A 16720-nucleotide genomic window follows, 5' to 3' on the forward strand; every position below is an offset into this window, starting at 1 on the left:
AGATTGCATCGTCTGTGGACCTATTTGGGCGGTAAGCAAATTGGAGTGGGTCTAGGGTGTCAGGTAGGGTGGAGGTGATATGGTCCTTGACTAGTCTCTCAAAGCACTTCATGATGACGGAAGTGAGTGCTACGGGGCGGTAGTTGTTTAGCTCAGTTACCTTAGCTTTCTTGGGAACAGGAACAATGGTGGCCCTCTTGAAGCATGTGGGAACAACAGACTGGGATAGGGATTGATTGAATATGTCCGTAAACACACCAGCCAGCTGGTCTGCGCATGCTCTGAGGGCGCGGCTGGGGATGCCGTCTGGGCCTGCAGCCTTGCGAGGGTTGACACGTTTAAATGTTTTCCTCACGTCGGCTGCAGTGAAGGAGAGTCCGCATGTTTTAGTTGCGGGCAGTGTCAGTGGCACTGTATTGTCCTCAAAGCGGGCAAAAAAGTTATTTAGTCTGCCTGGGAGCAAGACATCCTGGTCCGTGACTGGGCTGGATTTCTTCCTGTAGTCTGTGATTGACTGTAGACCCTGCCACATACCTCTTGTGTCTGAACCGTTGAATTGAGATTCTACTTTGTCTCTATACTGACGCTTAGCTTGTTTGATTGCCTTGCGGAGGGAATAGTTACACTGTTAGTATTCGGTCATGTTTCCAGTCACCTTGCCCTGATTAAAAGCAGTGGTTCGCGCTTTCAGTTTCACGCGAATGCTGCCATCAATTCACGGTTTCTGGTTTGGGAATGTTTTAATCATTGCTATGGGAACGACATCTTCAACGCACGTTCTAATGAACTCGCTCACCGAATCAGCGTATTCGTCAATATTTTTGTCTGACGCAATACGGAACATATCCCAGTCCACGTGATGGAAGCAGTCTTGGAGTGTGGAATCAGATTGGTCGGACCAGCATTGAACAGACCTCTTGAGCTTCTTGTTTTAGTTTCTGTCTGTAGGCAGGGATCAACAAAATGGAGTCGTGGTCAGCTTTTCCGAAAGGAGGGCGGGGCAGGGCCTTATATGCGTCGCGGAAGTTGGAATAGCAATGATCCAAGGTTTTTCCAGCCCTGGTTGCGCAATCGATATGCTGATAAAATGTAGGGAGTCTTGTTTTCAGATTAGCCTTGTTAAAATCCCCAGCTACAACGAATGCAGCATCCGGATATATGGATTCCAGTTTGCAAAGAGTCAAATAAAGTTCGTTCAGAGCCATCGATGTGTCTGCTTGGGGGGGAATATATACGGCTGTGATTATAATCGAAGAGAATTCCCTTGGTAGATAATGCGGTCGACATTTGATTGTGAGGAATTCTAAATCAGGTGAACAGAAGGACTTGAGTTCCTGTATGTTGTTGTGGCCACACCACGTCACGTTAACCATAAAGCATACGCCCCCGCCCCTCTTCTTACCAGAAAGATGTTTGTTTCTGTCGGCGCGATGCGTGGAGAAACAAGCTGGCTGCACCATCTCCGATAGCGTCTCTCCAGTGAGCCATGTTTCCGTGAAGCAAAGAACGTTACAGTCTCTGATGTCCCTCTGGAATGCTACCCTTGCTCGGATTTCATCAACCTTGTTGTCAAGAGACTGGACATTGGTGAGGATTCTAAATTCTAAATACATTTCATGGTGCCGTTCGGGCAGTTTAAAGTATTGATCCCCTACCAGACCTGTATGGTCAAATCAAATATCATAACATATCATATATCAAATCATATCCCCAACCAGCTCTGTAGGGTCATATGAAGCTGAGAGAGAACAGAGTCTGAACCAGGGTGATGGAGCTGAGAGAGAACAGAGTCTGAACCAGGGTGATGGAGCTGAGAGAGAACAGAGTCTGAACCAGGGTGATGGAGCTGAGAGAGAACAGAGTCTGAACCAGGGTGATGGAGCTGAGAGAGAACAGAGAGAGAACAGAGTCTGAACCAGGGTGATGAAGCTGAGAGACAACAGAGTCTGAACCAGGGTGATGGAGCTGAGAGAGAACAGAGTCTGAACCAGGGCGATGGAGCTGAGCGAGAACAGAGTCTGAACCAGGGTGATGAAGCTGAGAGAGAACAGAGTCTGAACCAGGGTGATGGAGCTGAGAGAGAACAGAGTCTGAACCCGGGTGATGGAGCTGAGAGAGAACAGAGTCTGAACCAGGGTGATGGAGCTGAGAGAGAACAGAGAGAGAACAGAGTCTGAACCAGGGTGATGGAGCTGAGAGAGAACAGAGTCTGAACCAGGGTGATGGAGCTGAGAGAGAACAGAGTCTGAACCAGGGTGATGGAGCTGAGAGAGAACAGAGCGAGAACAGTGTCTGAACCAGGGTGATGGAGCTGAGAGAGAACAGAGTCTGAACCAGGGTGATGAAGCTGAGAGAGAACAGAGAGAGAACAGTGTCTGAACCAGGGTGATGGAGCTGAGAGAGAACAGAGTCTGAACCAGGGTGATGGAGCTGAGAGAGAACAGAGTCTGAACTAGGGCGATGGAGCTGAGAGAGAACAGAGTCTGAACCAGGGTGATGGAGCTGAGAGAGAACAGAGTCTGAACCAGGGTGATGGAGCTGAGAGAGAACAGAGTCTGAACCAGGGTGATGGAGCTGAGAGAGAACAGAGTCTGAACCAGAGTGATGGAGCTGAGAGAGAACAGAGTCTGAACCAGGGTGATGGAGCTGAGAGAGAACAGAGTCTGAACCCGGGTGATGGAGCTGAGAGAGAACAGAGTCTGAACCAGGGTGATGGAGCTGAGAGAGAACAGAGTCTGAACCAGGGTGATGGAGCTGAGAGAGAACAGAGAGAGAACAGAGTCTGAACCAGGGTGATGAAGCTGAGAGAGAACAGAGTCTGAACCAGGGTGATGGAGCTGAGAGAGAACAGAGTCTGAACCAGGGTGATGGAGCTGAGAGAGAACAGAGAGAGAACAGAGTCTGAACCAGGGTGATGAAGCTGAGAGAGAACAGAGTCTGAACCAGGGTGATGGAGCTGAGAGAGACCAGGGTCTGAACCAGGGCGATGGAGCTGAGCAAGAACAGAGTCTGAACCAGGGTGATGAAGCTGAGAGAGAACAGAGTCTGAACCAGGGCGATGGAGCTGAGAGAGAACAGAGTCTGAACCAGGGTGATGGAGCTGAGAGAGAACAGAGTCTGAACCAGGGTGATGGAGCTGAGAGAGAACAGAGTCTGAACCAGGGTGATGGAGCTGAGAGAGAACAGAGAGAGAACAGAGTCTGAACCAGGGTGATGGAGCTGAGAGAGAACAGAGTCTGAACCAGGGTGATGGAGCTGAGAGAGAACAGAGTCTGAACCAGGGTGATGGAGCTGAGAGAGAACAGAGTCTGAAACAGGGTGATGAAGCTGAGAGAGAACAGAGTCTGAACCAGGGTGATGAAGCTGAGAGAGAACAGAGAGAGAACAGTGTCTGAACCAGGGTGATGGAGCTGAGGGAGAACAGTGTCTGAACCAGGGTGATGGAGCTGAGAGAGAACAGAGTCTGAACCAGGGTGATGAAGCTGAGAGAGAACAGAGTCTGAACCAGGGTGATGGAGCTGAGAGAGAACAGGGTCTGAACCAGGGTGATAGAGCTGAGAGAGAACAGAGAGAGAACAGTGTCTGAACCAGGGTGATGGAGCTGAGGGAGAACAGTGTCTGAACCAGGGTGATGGAGCTGAGAGAGAACAGAGAGAGAACAGTGTCTGAACCAGGGTGATGGAGCTGAGGGAGAACAGTGTCTGAACCAGGGTGATGGAGCTGAGAGAGAACAGAGTCTGAACCAGGGTGATGAAGCTGAGAGAGAACAGAGTCTGAACCAGGGTGATGGAGCTGAGAGAGAACAGTGTCTGAACCAGGGTGATAGAGCTGAGAGAGAACAGAGAGAGAACAGTGTCTGAACCAGGGTGATGGAGCTGAGGGAGAACAGTGTCTGAACCAGGGTGATGGAGCTGAGAGAGAACAGAGAGAGAACAGTGTCTGAACCAGGGTGATGGAGCTGAGGGAGAACAGTGTCTGAACCAGGGTGATGAAGCTGAGAGAGAACAGAGTCTGAACCAGGGTGATGGAGCTGAGAGAGAACAGAGAGAGAACAGTGTCTGAACCAGGGTGATGGAGCTGAGGGAGAACAGTGTCTGAACCAGGATGATGGAGCTGAGAGAGAACAGTGTCTGTACCAGGGTGATGGAGCTGAGGGAGAACAGAGAGAGAACAGTGTCTGAACCAGGGTGATGGAGCTGAGAGAGAACAGAGAGAGAACAGTGTCTGAACCAGGGTGATGGAGCTGAGGGAGAACAGTGTCTGAACCAGGATGATGGAGCTGAGAGAGAACAGTGTCTGTACCAGGGTGATGGAGCTGAGGGAGAACAGAGAGAGAACAGTGTCTGAACCAGGGTGATGGAGCTGAGGGAGAACAGTGTCTGAACCAGGGTGATGGAGCTGAGAGAGAACAGAGAGAGAACAGTGGTGATGGAGGGTGATGGAGCTGAGAACAGAGAAAGAACAGTGTCTGAACCAGGGTGATGGAGCTGAGGGAGAACAGAGTGAGAACAGTGTCTGAACCAGGGTAATGGAGCTGAGAGAGAACAGAGAGAGAACAGTGTCTGAACCAGGGTGATGGAGCTGAGGGAGAACAGTGTCTGAACCAGGATGATGGAGCTGAGAGAGAACAGTGTCTGTACCAGGGTGATGGAGCTGAGGGAGAACAGAGAGAGAACAGTGTCTGAACCAGGGTGATGGAGCTGAGGGAGAACAGTGTCTGAACCAGGGTGATGGAGCTGAGAGAGAACAGAGAGAGAACAGTGGTGATGGAGGGTGATGGAGCTGAGAACAGAGAAAGAACAGTGTCTGAACCAGGGTGATGGAGCTGAGGGAGAACAGAGAGGGAACAGTGTCCGAACCAGGGTGATGGAGCTGAGAGAGAACAGAGAGAGAACAGTGTCTGAACCAGGGTGATGGAGCTGAGAGAGAACAGAGAGAGAACAGTATCTGAACCAGGGTGTTCCAGTTTCCAGGTCCACACCAGGTCCAGATTTAAGATGTGATCACACCTTTCTGTGTTTTCCCTCCTCTGTAACGCCTGCCATGGCTCCATTACAGGTTACTTCCTCTCTGATGCGTTTGACTACTTCCTGTGTGTTTCCCTCCTCTGTAACGCCTGCCATGGTTCCATTACAGGTTACTTCCTCTCTGCTGCGTCTGACTACTTCCTGTGTGTTTTGCCTCCTCTGTAACGCCTGCCATGGTTTCATTACAGGTTACTTCCTCTCTGCTGCGTCTGACTACTTCCTGTGGTTTATTCTCCAGAGCATACAGACAGGGGATTAGACATCACAACACCAAGCTTACAGCACCGTCCACTGCTTCCAGCTCTTCTTGCGACCGGAGTCTTCCAGGTTATAATGATTAGGGTCTGTTTGTTGCTCTACCTCATGGTGGTCTATCAGACTACAATAAAGGTGTTTTATACCATGTCTCAATATGATAAAATGATCTTCCTATTAGACATTGTTAGTGAGGGGAAACATTGACATGACTTCCTACAGGATGTCATTGAGGTGGAATGTCCACTTTTGTATCTACATACCTTGCGTCCCACCTCGTTGTTGTGGAGGTTCATTAAGGTCCTGGCGTTCTGTTTGATCTCTCTCGCGTCTATGAAGACCTTAGAGAACCCCAGGCCATAGCTCACGTCAGCCGAGCAGCCTCCCCACTTCCAGCCCTCGTCCTGGCTGTAGGTCCCCTGCTTGTCCTTATCACAGCCACAGTCGGACAGGTTCCCCTGGGTACACGCTGCTGTGATGGCATGGGCCACACCTGCGGCGATGATGGCGTAGGTAAAAGCTGCCTCCTTACTACCTGGGAGAGAGGAGAGAGGATTTGATGGGTTGATAGGTTGATTGATTGAAACAATTTCCCCGAAGGGAATTTGTTTTGCACAGCAATGAAATACATAAAGAAAGAACATTTTTGAATCAGAATCGCTGACAACATGACCCTCTGTTAGGGTGGTATCAAGCCTCCTCACATACCTGACATAGCTTGTTCAAACCAAATCATAAAATGTGCGAGGCAAGCCAAGTTTAGTTCATTTATCACGGCTGCTTTAAACAGATTAATGACGGTAGGGGGGTGAGGGGCAGGGGGAGGGCTGCAGGGGGAAGGAGGAGAGGAGGGCAGGGAAAGGGGAGAGGAGGAGGAGGAGGGCAGGGAAAGGGGGGAGGAGTAGAGGAGGAGGAGGGCAGGGAAAAGGGGAGAGGAGCAGAGGAGGAGAAGGGCAGGGAAAGGGGAGAGGAGTAGAGGAGGAGGAGGGCAGGGAAAAGGGGAGAGGAGCAGAGGAGGAGAAGGGCAGGGAAAGGGGAGAGGAGTAGAGGAGGAGGAGGGCAGGGAAAAGGGGAGAGGAGCAGAGGAGGAGAAGGGCAGGGAAAGGGGGAGAGGAGCAGAGGAGGAGGAGGGCAGGGAAAGGGGGAGAGGAGAAGAGAAGAGGAGGAGGAGGGCAGGGAAAGGGGGAGAGGAGAAGAGAAGAGGAGGAGGAGGGCAGGGAAAGGGGGAGAGGAGAAGAGGAGGAGGAGGGCAGGGAAAGGGGGAGAGGAGGGAATGGGGGGAGACAAATGCACCTGAAGGGCTCTGAGTATTGTGCGCTCACAGATATCTGTAGGAGATAGAATCCAAACTCAGAGGGCACACTAGATGTACTATAAACACTGGCCTTTATTCTGCCTGTCAGACAGAGGAATCATTAGTCCAGCCAGGCAGGCTGCTGCAGGTTGACCTGCTGAGATACAGTGTTGACCTGCTGAGAGACAGTGTTGACCTGCTGAAAGACAGTGTTGACCTGCTGAGAGACAGTGTTGACCTGCTGAGAGACAGTGTTGACCTGCTGAGAGACAGTGTTGACCTGCTGAGATACAGTGTTGACCTGGAGGTTGACCTGCTGAGAGGCAGTGTTGACCTGCTGAGAGACAGTGTTGACCTGGAGGTTGACCTGCTGAGAGACAGTGTTGACCTGCTGAGAGACAGTGTAGACCTGCTGAGAGACAGTGTTGACCTGCTGAGAGACAGTGTAGACCTGCTGAGAGATAGTGTTGACTTGGGGGTTGACCTGCTTAGTGATAGTGTTGACCTGCTTAGAGACAGTGTTGACCTGCTGAGAGACAGTGTTGACCTGCTGAGAGACAGTGTTGACCTGGAGGTTGACCTGCTGAGAGACAGTGTTGACCTGCTGAGAGACAGTGTAGACCTGCTGAGAGACAGTGTTGACTTGGGGGTTGACCTGCTTAGTGATAGTGTTGACCTGCAGAGACAGTGTTGACCTGGAGGTTGACCTGCTGAGAGACAGTGTTGACCTGCAGAGACAGTGTTGACCTGCTGAGAGAGTATGCTGACCTGTTGAGAGAGTGTGTTGACCTGTTGAGAGATAGTGTTGACCTGGAAGTTGACCTGCTGAGAGGCAGTGTTGACCTGCTGAGAGACACTGTTAACCGGAGGTTGACCTACTGAGAGACAATGCTGACCTGCTGAGAGACAGTGTTGACCTGCAGAGAGACCGTGTTGACCTGCAAAGAGACCATGTTGACCTGCTGAGAGGCAGTGTTGACCTGGCGGTTGACCTGCTGAGAGACAGTGTTGACCTGCTGAGAGACAGTGTTGACCTGGAGGTTGACCTGCTGAGAGACAGTGTTGACCTGCTGAGAGACAGTGTTGACCTGCTGAGAGACAGTGTTGACCTGCTGAGAGACAGTGTTGACCTGCTGAGAGGCAGTGTTGACCTGCTGAGAGACAGTGTTGACCTGCTGAGAGACAGTGTTGACCTGCTGAGAGGAAGGGTTGACCTGCTAAGAGAGTTTGTTGACCTGCTGAGAGACAGTGTTGACCTGGAGGTTGACCTGCTGAGAGACAGTGTTGACCTGCTGAGAGACACTGTTGACCTGCTGAGAGACAGTGTTGACCTGCTGAGAGACAGTGTTGACCTGCTGAGAGGAAGGGTTGACCTGCTAAGAGAGTTTGTTGACGTGCTGAGAGACAGTGTTGACCTGGAGGTTGACCTGCTGAGAGACAGTGTTGACCTGGAGGTTGACCTGCTGAGAGAGACTGTTGACCTGGAGGTTGACCTGCTGAGAGACAGTGTTGACCTGGAGGTTGACCTGCTGAGAGACAGTGTTGACCTGGAGGTTGACCTGCTGAGAGACTGTTGACCTGGAGGTTGACCTGCTGAGAGACAGTGTTGACCTGGAGGTTGACCTGCTGAGAGACAGTGTTGACCTGGAGGTTGACCTGCTGAGAGACAGTGTTGACCTGGAGGTTGACCTGCTGAGAGACAGTGATGACCTGGAGGTTGACCTGCTGAGAGACAGTGTTGACCTGGAGGTTGACCTGCTGAGAGACAGTGTTGACCTGGAGGTTGACCTGCTGAGAGACAGTGTTGACCTGGAGGTTGACCTGCTGAGAGACAGTGTTGACCTGGAGGTTGACCTGCTGAGAGACAGTGTTGACCTGGAGGTTGACCTGCTAAGAGAGTTTGTTGACGTGCTGAGAGACAGTGTTGACCTGGAGGTTGACCTGCTGAGAGACAGTGTTGACCTGGAGGTTGACCTGCTGAGAGAGACTGTTGACCTGGAGGTTGACCTGCTGAGAGACAGTGTTGACCTGGAGGTTGACCTGCTGAGAGACAGTGTTGACCTGGAGGTTGACCTGCTGAGAGACTGTTGACCTGGAGGTTGACCTGCTGAGAGACAGTGTTGACCTGGAGGTTGACCTGCTGAGAGACAGTATTGACCTGGAGGTTGACCTGCTGAGAGACAGTGTTGACCTGGAGGTTGACCTGCTGAGAGACAGTGTTGACCTGGAGGTTGACCTGCTGAGAGACAGTGTTGACCTGGAGGTTGACCTGCTGAGAGACAGTGTTGACCTGGAGGTTGACCTGCTGAGAGACAGTGTTGACCTGGAGGTTGACCTGCTGAGAGACAGTGTTGACCTGGAGGTTGATCTGCTGAGAGACAGTGTTGACCTGGAGGTTGACCTGCTGAGAGACAGTGTTGACCTGGAGGTTGACCTGCTGAGAGACAGTGTTGACCTGGAGGTTGACCTGCTGAGAGACTGTGTTGCCCTGGAGGTTGACCTGCTGAGAGACAGTGTTGACCTGGAGGTTGACCTGCTGAGAGACAGTGTTGACCTGGAGGTTGACCTGCTGAGAGACAGTGTTGACATTTGTATTTGTATTTTTTATTTAACCAGGTAGGCTAGTTGAGAACAAGTTCTCATTTACAACTGCGACCTGGCCAAGATAAAGCATAGCAGTGTGAACAGACAACAACACAGAGTTACACATGGAGTAAACAATAAGCATGTCAATAACACAGTAGAAAAAAAGAGTCTATACATTGTGTGCAAAAGGCATGAGGAGGTAGGCGAATAATTACAATTTAGCAGATTAACACTGGAGTGATAAATGATCAGATAGTCATGTGCAGAGCAGAAAAGTAAAGTAAATCAATAAAAACAATATGGGGATGAGGTAGGTGAAAATGGGTGGGCTATTTACCGATGGACTATGTACAGCTGCAGCGATCGGTTAGCTGCTCAGATAGCAGATGTTTAAAGTTGGTGAGGGAGATAAAAGTCTCCAACTTCAGCGATTTTTGCAATTGGTTCCAGTCACAGGCAGCAGAGAACTGGAAGGAAAGGCGGCTAAATGAGGTGTTGGCTTTAGGGATGACCAGTGAGATACACCTGCTGGAGTGCGTTACGGGTGTGTGTTGCCATCGTGACCAGTGAACTGAGATAAGGCGGAGCTTTACCTAGCATGGACTTGTAGATGACCTGGAGCCAGTGGGTCTGGCGACGAATATGTAGCGAGGGCCAGCCGACTAGAGCATACAGGTCGCAGTGGTGGGTGGTATACGGTGCTTTAGTAACAAAACGGATGGCACTGTGATAAACTGCATCCAGTTTGCTGAGTAGAGCATTGGAAGCTATTTTGTAGATGTCATCGCCGAAGTCGAGGATCGGTAGGATAGTCAGTTTTACTAGGGTAAGTTTGGCGGCGTGAGTGAAGGAGGCTTTGTTGCGGAAAAGAAAGCCGACTAGATTTGATTTTAGATTGGAGATGTTTGATATGAGTCTGGAAGGAGAGTTTACACTCTAGCCAGACACCTAGGTACTTATAGATGTCCACATATTCTAGGTCGGAACCATCCAGGGTGGGGATGCGAGTCGGACGTGCGGGTGCAGGCAGCGAACGGTTGAAAAGCATGCATTTGGTTTTACTAGCGTTTAAGAGCAGTTCGAGGCCACGGAAGGGGTGTTGTATGGCATTGAAGCTCGTTTGGAGGTTAGATAGCACAGTGTCCAAAGAAGGGCCAGAAGTATACAGAATGGTGTCGTCTGCTTAGAGGTGGATCAGGGAATCGCCCGCAGCAAGAGCAACATCATATGATATATACAGAAAAAATAGTCGGCCCGAGAATTGAACCCTGTGGCACCCCCATAGAGACTTCCAGAGGACCGGACAACATGCCCTCCGATTTGACACACTGGACTCTGTCTGCAAAGTAGTTGGTGAACCAGGCAAGGCAGTCATTAGAAAAACCGAGGCTACTGAGTCTGCCGATAAGAATATAGTGATTGACAGAGTCGAAAGCCTTGGCCAGGTCGATGAAGACGGCTGCACAGTACTGTCTTTTATCGATGGCGGTTATGATATCGTTTAGTACCTTGAGCGTGGCTGAGGTGCACCTGTGACCGGCTCGGAAACCAGATTGCACAGCGGAGAAGGTACAGTGGGATTCGAGATGGTCAGTGATCTGTTTGTTGACTTGGCTTTCGAAGACCTTAGATAGGCAGGGCAGGATGGAAATAGGTCTGTAACAGTTTGGGTCCAGGGTGTCTCCCCCTTTGAAGAGGGGAATGACTGCGGCAGCTTTCCAATCCTTGGGGATCTCAGACGATATGAAAGAGAGGTTGAACAGGCTGGTAATAGGGGTTGAGACAATGGCGGCGGATAGTTTCAGAATAGAGGATCCAGATTGTCAAGCCCAGCTGATTTGTACGGGTCCAGGTTTCGCAGCTCTTTCAGAACATCTGCTATCTGGATTTGAGTAAATGAGAAGCTGGGGAGGCTTGGGCGAGTAGTTGCGGGGGGGGGGCTGAGCTGTTGGCCGAGGTTGGAGTAGCCAGGAGGAAGACATGGCCAGCCGTTGAGAAATGCTTGTTGAAGTTTTCGATTATCATGGATTTATCGGTAGTGACCGTGTTACCTAGCCTCAGTGCAGTGGGCAGCTGGGAGGAGAAGCTGTTGTTCTCCATGGACTTTACAGTGTCCCAGGACTTTTTGGAGTTAGAGCTACAGAATGCAAATTTCTGCTTGAAGAAGCTGGCCTTTGCTTTCCTGACTGACTGCGTGTATTGGTTCCTGACTTCCCTGAACAGCTGCATATCGCGGGGACTATTTGATGCTATTGCAGTCCGCCACAGGATGTTTTGGTGCTGAGAGACAGTGTTGACCTGTAGGTTGACCTGCTGAGAGACAGTGTTGACCTGCTGAGAGACAGTGTTGACCTGCAGAGAGACAGTGTTGACTTGGGGGTTGACCTGCTTAGTGGCAGTGTTGACCTGCTTAGAGACAGTGTTGACTTGGAGATTGACCTGCTGAAAGACAGTGTTGACCTGCTGAGGGCAGTGTTGACCTGCTGAGAGACAGTGTTGACCTGGTACCTGTCTGTCTGTCTGTCCAGAGACAGGATGTGGCTGCATGGCTGGACTAATGTTCCGTCCTTCCGTCCGTCCTTCCTTCCTTCCTTTCTTCCTTCCAGAAACTGGTGGTGTGTTGACCTGCTGAGAGACAGTGTTGACCTGAAGGTTGACCTGCAGAGAGACAGTGTTGCCCTGCTGAGAGCCAGGTCAACACACTCTCTCAGCAGGTCAACACTGTCTCTCAGCAGGTCAACACAATCTCTCAACAGGTCAACACTGCCTCTCAGCAGGTCAACACTGTCTCTCAGCAGGTAAACCTCCAGGTCAACACTATCTCTCAACAGGTCAATACACTCTCTCAGCAGGTCAACACTGTCTCTTAGCAGGTCAACAGTGCCTGCCTCTTGGCAGGTCATCACTGTCACTAAGCAGGTCAACCTCAAAGTCAACACACTCTCTCAGCAGGTCAACACTGTCTCTCAGCAGGTCAACACTGTCTCTCAGCAGGTCAACACCGTCTCTCAGCAGGTCAACCTCCAGGTCAACACTATCTCTCAGCAGGTCAACACTGTCTCTCAGCAGGTCAACACTGTCTCTCAGCAGGTCAACACTGTCACTAAGCAGGTCAACCTCCAAGTCAACACTGTCTCTCAGCAGGTCAACACTGTCTCTCAGCAGGTCAACACTGTCTCTCAGTAGGTGAACACTCTCTCTCAGCAGGTCAACACTGTCTCTCAGCAGGTCAACACTGTCTCTCAGCAGGTCAACACTGTCTCTCAGCAGGTCAACACTGTCACTAAGCAGGTCAACCTCCAAGTCAACACTGTCTCTCAGCAGGTCAACACTGTCTCTCAGCAGTTCAACACTGTCTCTCAGCAGGTCAACACTGTCTCTCAGCAGGTCAACTCTCCAGGTCAACACTGTCTCTCAACAGGTCAACACTGTCTCAGCAGATCAACCAGGTCAACCCAGGAAAGTATAGTCCATGTATTGCAGCAATACAATGGTCAGAGATGTATTTAACGGTGCACCCAGACAGAGAGATAGTGTTGTGATGGTTAGAATCTGGCCCGCAGCCCAGCTCCTGTCACACAGCTGGCAGCTCCTTGAGGTGAGCCTGAGGGCTGAGAGGCATGCAGACCCTCCCTAGATGGACCGCCTGATACCACACCATTACACCCCACACTAATACAGTACCACAAGGTTCTGATCAGACCGGGGTTCTGTTCTGATACCACAGAGTTCTGTTCTGATTCCACAGAGTTCTGATACCACAGGTTTTGATACCACAGGGTTCTGTTCTGACACCACAGGGTTCTGACACCACAGAGTTCTGATACCACAGGGTTCTGTTCTGACACCACAGGGTTCTGATACCACAGGTTTTGGTACAACGGGGTTCTGTTCTGACACCACAGGGTTCTGACACCACAGAGTTCTGATACCACAGGGTTCTGTTCTGACACCAGAGGGTTCTGATACCACAGGTTATGATACAACGGGGTTCTGTTCTGACACCATGGGGTTCTGATACCATAGAGTTCTGATAACACAGAGTTCTGTTCTGATATCAGAGTTCTGATACCACAGGTTTTGATACCACAGGGTTCTGTTCTGACACCATGGGGTTCTGATAGCACAGAGTTCTGATACCACACACAGGATAAAGTTATGTTCCGATACAACAGAGTTATGTTCTGATACCACTGGGCTCTGTTCTGATATCACAGAGTTCTGTTCTGATACCACAAGGTTCTGATACCACAACACAGGATAAACCACGCCAAACGTGTATAATTCTAGGAAACTAGCTTTAAACTCAACAAAAAAATTCCGCCCCATGACAAAATGTGTAGAATTGCATGAAACAATCTTCAAAAGAGCAACATTCTGTCTCTGCAGCCATATTTTCTGATACCACAGGGTTCTGATACAAGATTGTTCTAATACCACAGGAATCTATTTTGATGTCACAGGGTTCTGATAAAATACCACGGGGTACTGTTCTGATACCACAGGGTTCTGTTCTGATACCACAAGGTTCTGTTCTGATGCGACAGGGTTCTGATACAACAGGGTTATGTTCTGATACGACAAGGTTCTGTTCTGATACCACAGGGTTCTGTTCTGATACCACAGGGTTCTGATACCACAGGGTTCTGTTCTGATATCACAAGATTCTGATAACACAGGGTGCTGATACAAGGTTCTGATACAAGAGAGTTCTGTTCTGTTACCAAAGGGTTCTGATAAAATACCACAGAGTACTGTTTTGATACCACAGTGTTCTGTTCTGATACCGCAGGGTTCTGTTCTGATACCACAGGGTTCTGATACCACAGGGCTCTGTTCTGATACCACGGGGTTATGGTACCACAGAGCTATGTTCTGATACCACAGGGTTCTGATACCACAGGGTTCAGTTCTGATACCGCAGGGTTCTGTTCTGATACCACAGGGTTCTGATACCACAGGGTTCTGTTCTGATACCACGGGGTTCTGGTACCACAGAGCTATGTTCTGATACCACAGGGTTCTGATACCACAGGGTTATATTCCGATACCACAGCGTATTGATATTACAGGGTTCCGATACCACAGGGTTCTGTTCAGATGCCACATGGTTATGATACCACAGGGTTCTGTTCAGTTACCACAGAGTTCTGATACCACAGGGTTCTGTTCAGTTACCACAGGGTTCTGATACCACAAGGTTATGTTCTGATACCACAGGGTTCTGATACCACAGGGGTATATTCTGATACCACAGGGTTCTGTTCTGATACCACAGGGGTATATTCTGATACCACAGGGTTCTGTTCTGATACCACAGGGGTATATTCTGATACCACAGGGTTCTGTTCTGATACCACAGGGGTATATTCTGATACCACAGGGTTCTGATACCACAGAGTTCTGTTCAGATACAACTAGATTCTGATACCACAGGGTTGTGATTTCACAGGGTGCTGATACAACAAGGTTCTGAAATGACAGAGTTCTGTTCTGATACCACGGGGTTCTGGTACCACAGGATTATGTTCTGATACCACAGCGTGCTGATACCACAGGCTTATATTCCGATTCCACAGGGTACTGATATTACAGGGTTCTGATACCACAGGGTTCTGTTCTGATACCACATGTTTCTGTTCTTATACCACAGGGTTATGATACCACAGGGTTCTGTTCAGATACCACAGGGTTCTGATACCATAGAGTTCTGTTCTGATACCACAGGGTTCTGTTCTGATACCGCAGGCTTCTGTTCTTATACCACAGGGTTATGATACCACAGGGTTCTGTTCAGATACCACAGGGTTCTGATACCATAGAGTTCTGTTCTGATACCACAGGGTTCTGATACCATAGAGTTATGTTCTGATACCACAGGGTTATATTCTGATACCTCAGTGTTCTGTTCAGATACCACTAGGTTCTGATACCACAGGGTTCTGTTCAGATACCACAGGGTTATATTCTGATACCACAGTGTTCTGTTCAGATACAACTAGGTTCTGATACCACAGGGTTCTAATAAAACAGGGTTGTGATAACTCAGGGTTGTGATACCACAGGGTTGTGATACCATAGGGTTCCACCCCATACACCACTACCGGGTTAGCCTCATTCTTAATTAAAATGCAGATAACAACTTACAGGTCTATATACTATTGAAAATGAAATACACAGGAAATGAAAACACCCATGAGCTGGTCAGTGATAGTACCATACTGTAATCTAATCACATCCTATCAGGACAAATCTCAGTAGATTTGAAGTCAGTATTTATGCTGCAATAGTTTACGTGTCGGGGGGCTAGGGTCAGTCTGTTATATCTGGAGTATTTCTCCTGTCTTAACTCGATGTCCTGTGTGAATTTAAGTATGCTCTCTCTAATTCTCTCTCTCTCTCTCTCTCTCTCTCTCTCTCTCTCTCTCTCTCTCTCTCTCTCTCTCTCTTTCTTTCTTTCTTTCTTTCTTTCTCTCTCTCAGAGGACCTGAGCCCTAGGACCATGCCTCAGGACTACCTGGCCTGATGACTCCTTGCTGGCCCCAGTCCACCTGGTCGTGCTGCTACTCCAGTTTCACCTGTTCTGCATGTGGCTATGGAACCCTGACCTGTTCACCGGACATGCTACCTGTCCCAGACCTGCTGTTTTCAACTCTCTAGAGACAGCAGGAGCAGTAGAGCTACTCTGAATGATCGGCTATGAAAAGCCTGGTTCCTCTCTAGGTTTTTTCCTAGGTTCCTGCTTATCTAGGGAGTTTTTCCTAGCCACCGTGCTTCTACACCTGCATTGCTTGCTGTTTAGGGGTTTAGGCTGGGTTTCTGTACAGAACTTTGTGACATCAGCTGATGTAAGAAGGGCTTTAAAAAAATATATTGATTGAATGCCTCAGCAGTTTCAGAGTCCTATCATCATCATCATCATGGGCGGCAGGGTAGCCTAGTGGTTAGAGAGTTGGACTAGGAACCGGAGGGTTGCAAGTTCAAACCCCCGAGCTGACAAGGTACTAATCTGTCGTTCTGCCCCTGAACAGGCAGTTAACCCACTGTTCCTAGGCCATCATTGAAAATAAGAATTTGTTCTTAACTGACTTGCCTGGTTAAATAAAGGTCAAATTAAAAATATATATATATTTTTTAAATCATCATTACAGTGTTGATAAGCAGTGTTACTGACTTGCCTGGTCAACTCTCCCCCCGATCAATCATTTACACCTTAACCCGACAACTCTGACCCTACAACCAAGGAAACAGACCCTGAATTCCAAATCAACCCCTAGCCCCCCCTAAACACTAAGAAAAGAGGGTTCCTCAAGGGTTCTTTGGGAAGGTTGATGGTTCTATGTGGAGCCATAATGACTCAAAGAACCATTAGAGCCCTTCAATGGTTCTTTGCAGTTCACAAAAGGGTTCTTTGCTCGTTTAGTGATAATTAATTATGTGACTACGGCCCGTGACGGTGTCTAGTGAAAGACTCACGTATGGCCTTGAGTTAACTGATGTCTAAACCAGTGGTTCTCCCCAGCCATTGCAGATCTAGAACACCTAGCTAACTTAGTTA

The 16720-nt window shown here is 49.3% G+C and overlaps 1 protein-coding gene across 1 annotated transcript in view; it reads right to left on the reverse strand.

Moving 5' to 3' along the window:
• Window positions 1-16720, reverse strand: part of LOC109884412 (protein Wnt-7a-like) — a 56393-nt gene that overhangs the window by 26175 nt on the left and 13498 nt on the right. The window contains exon 3 of the mRNA XM_031825877.1: window positions 5546-5817. Within this exon, the coding sequence (XP_031681737.1) occupies window positions 5546-5817 (272 nt within the window). The remainder of the gene's footprint in view (window positions 1-5545; window positions 5818-16720) is intronic.

The sequence above is a fragment of the Oncorhynchus kisutch genome, linkage group LG5, assembly GCF_002021735.2.
Source record: "Oncorhynchus kisutch isolate 150728-3 linkage group LG5, Okis_V2, whole genome shotgun sequence".
Taxonomy (NCBI): Eukaryota; Metazoa; Chordata; class Actinopteri; order Salmoniformes; family Salmonidae; genus Oncorhynchus; species Oncorhynchus kisutch.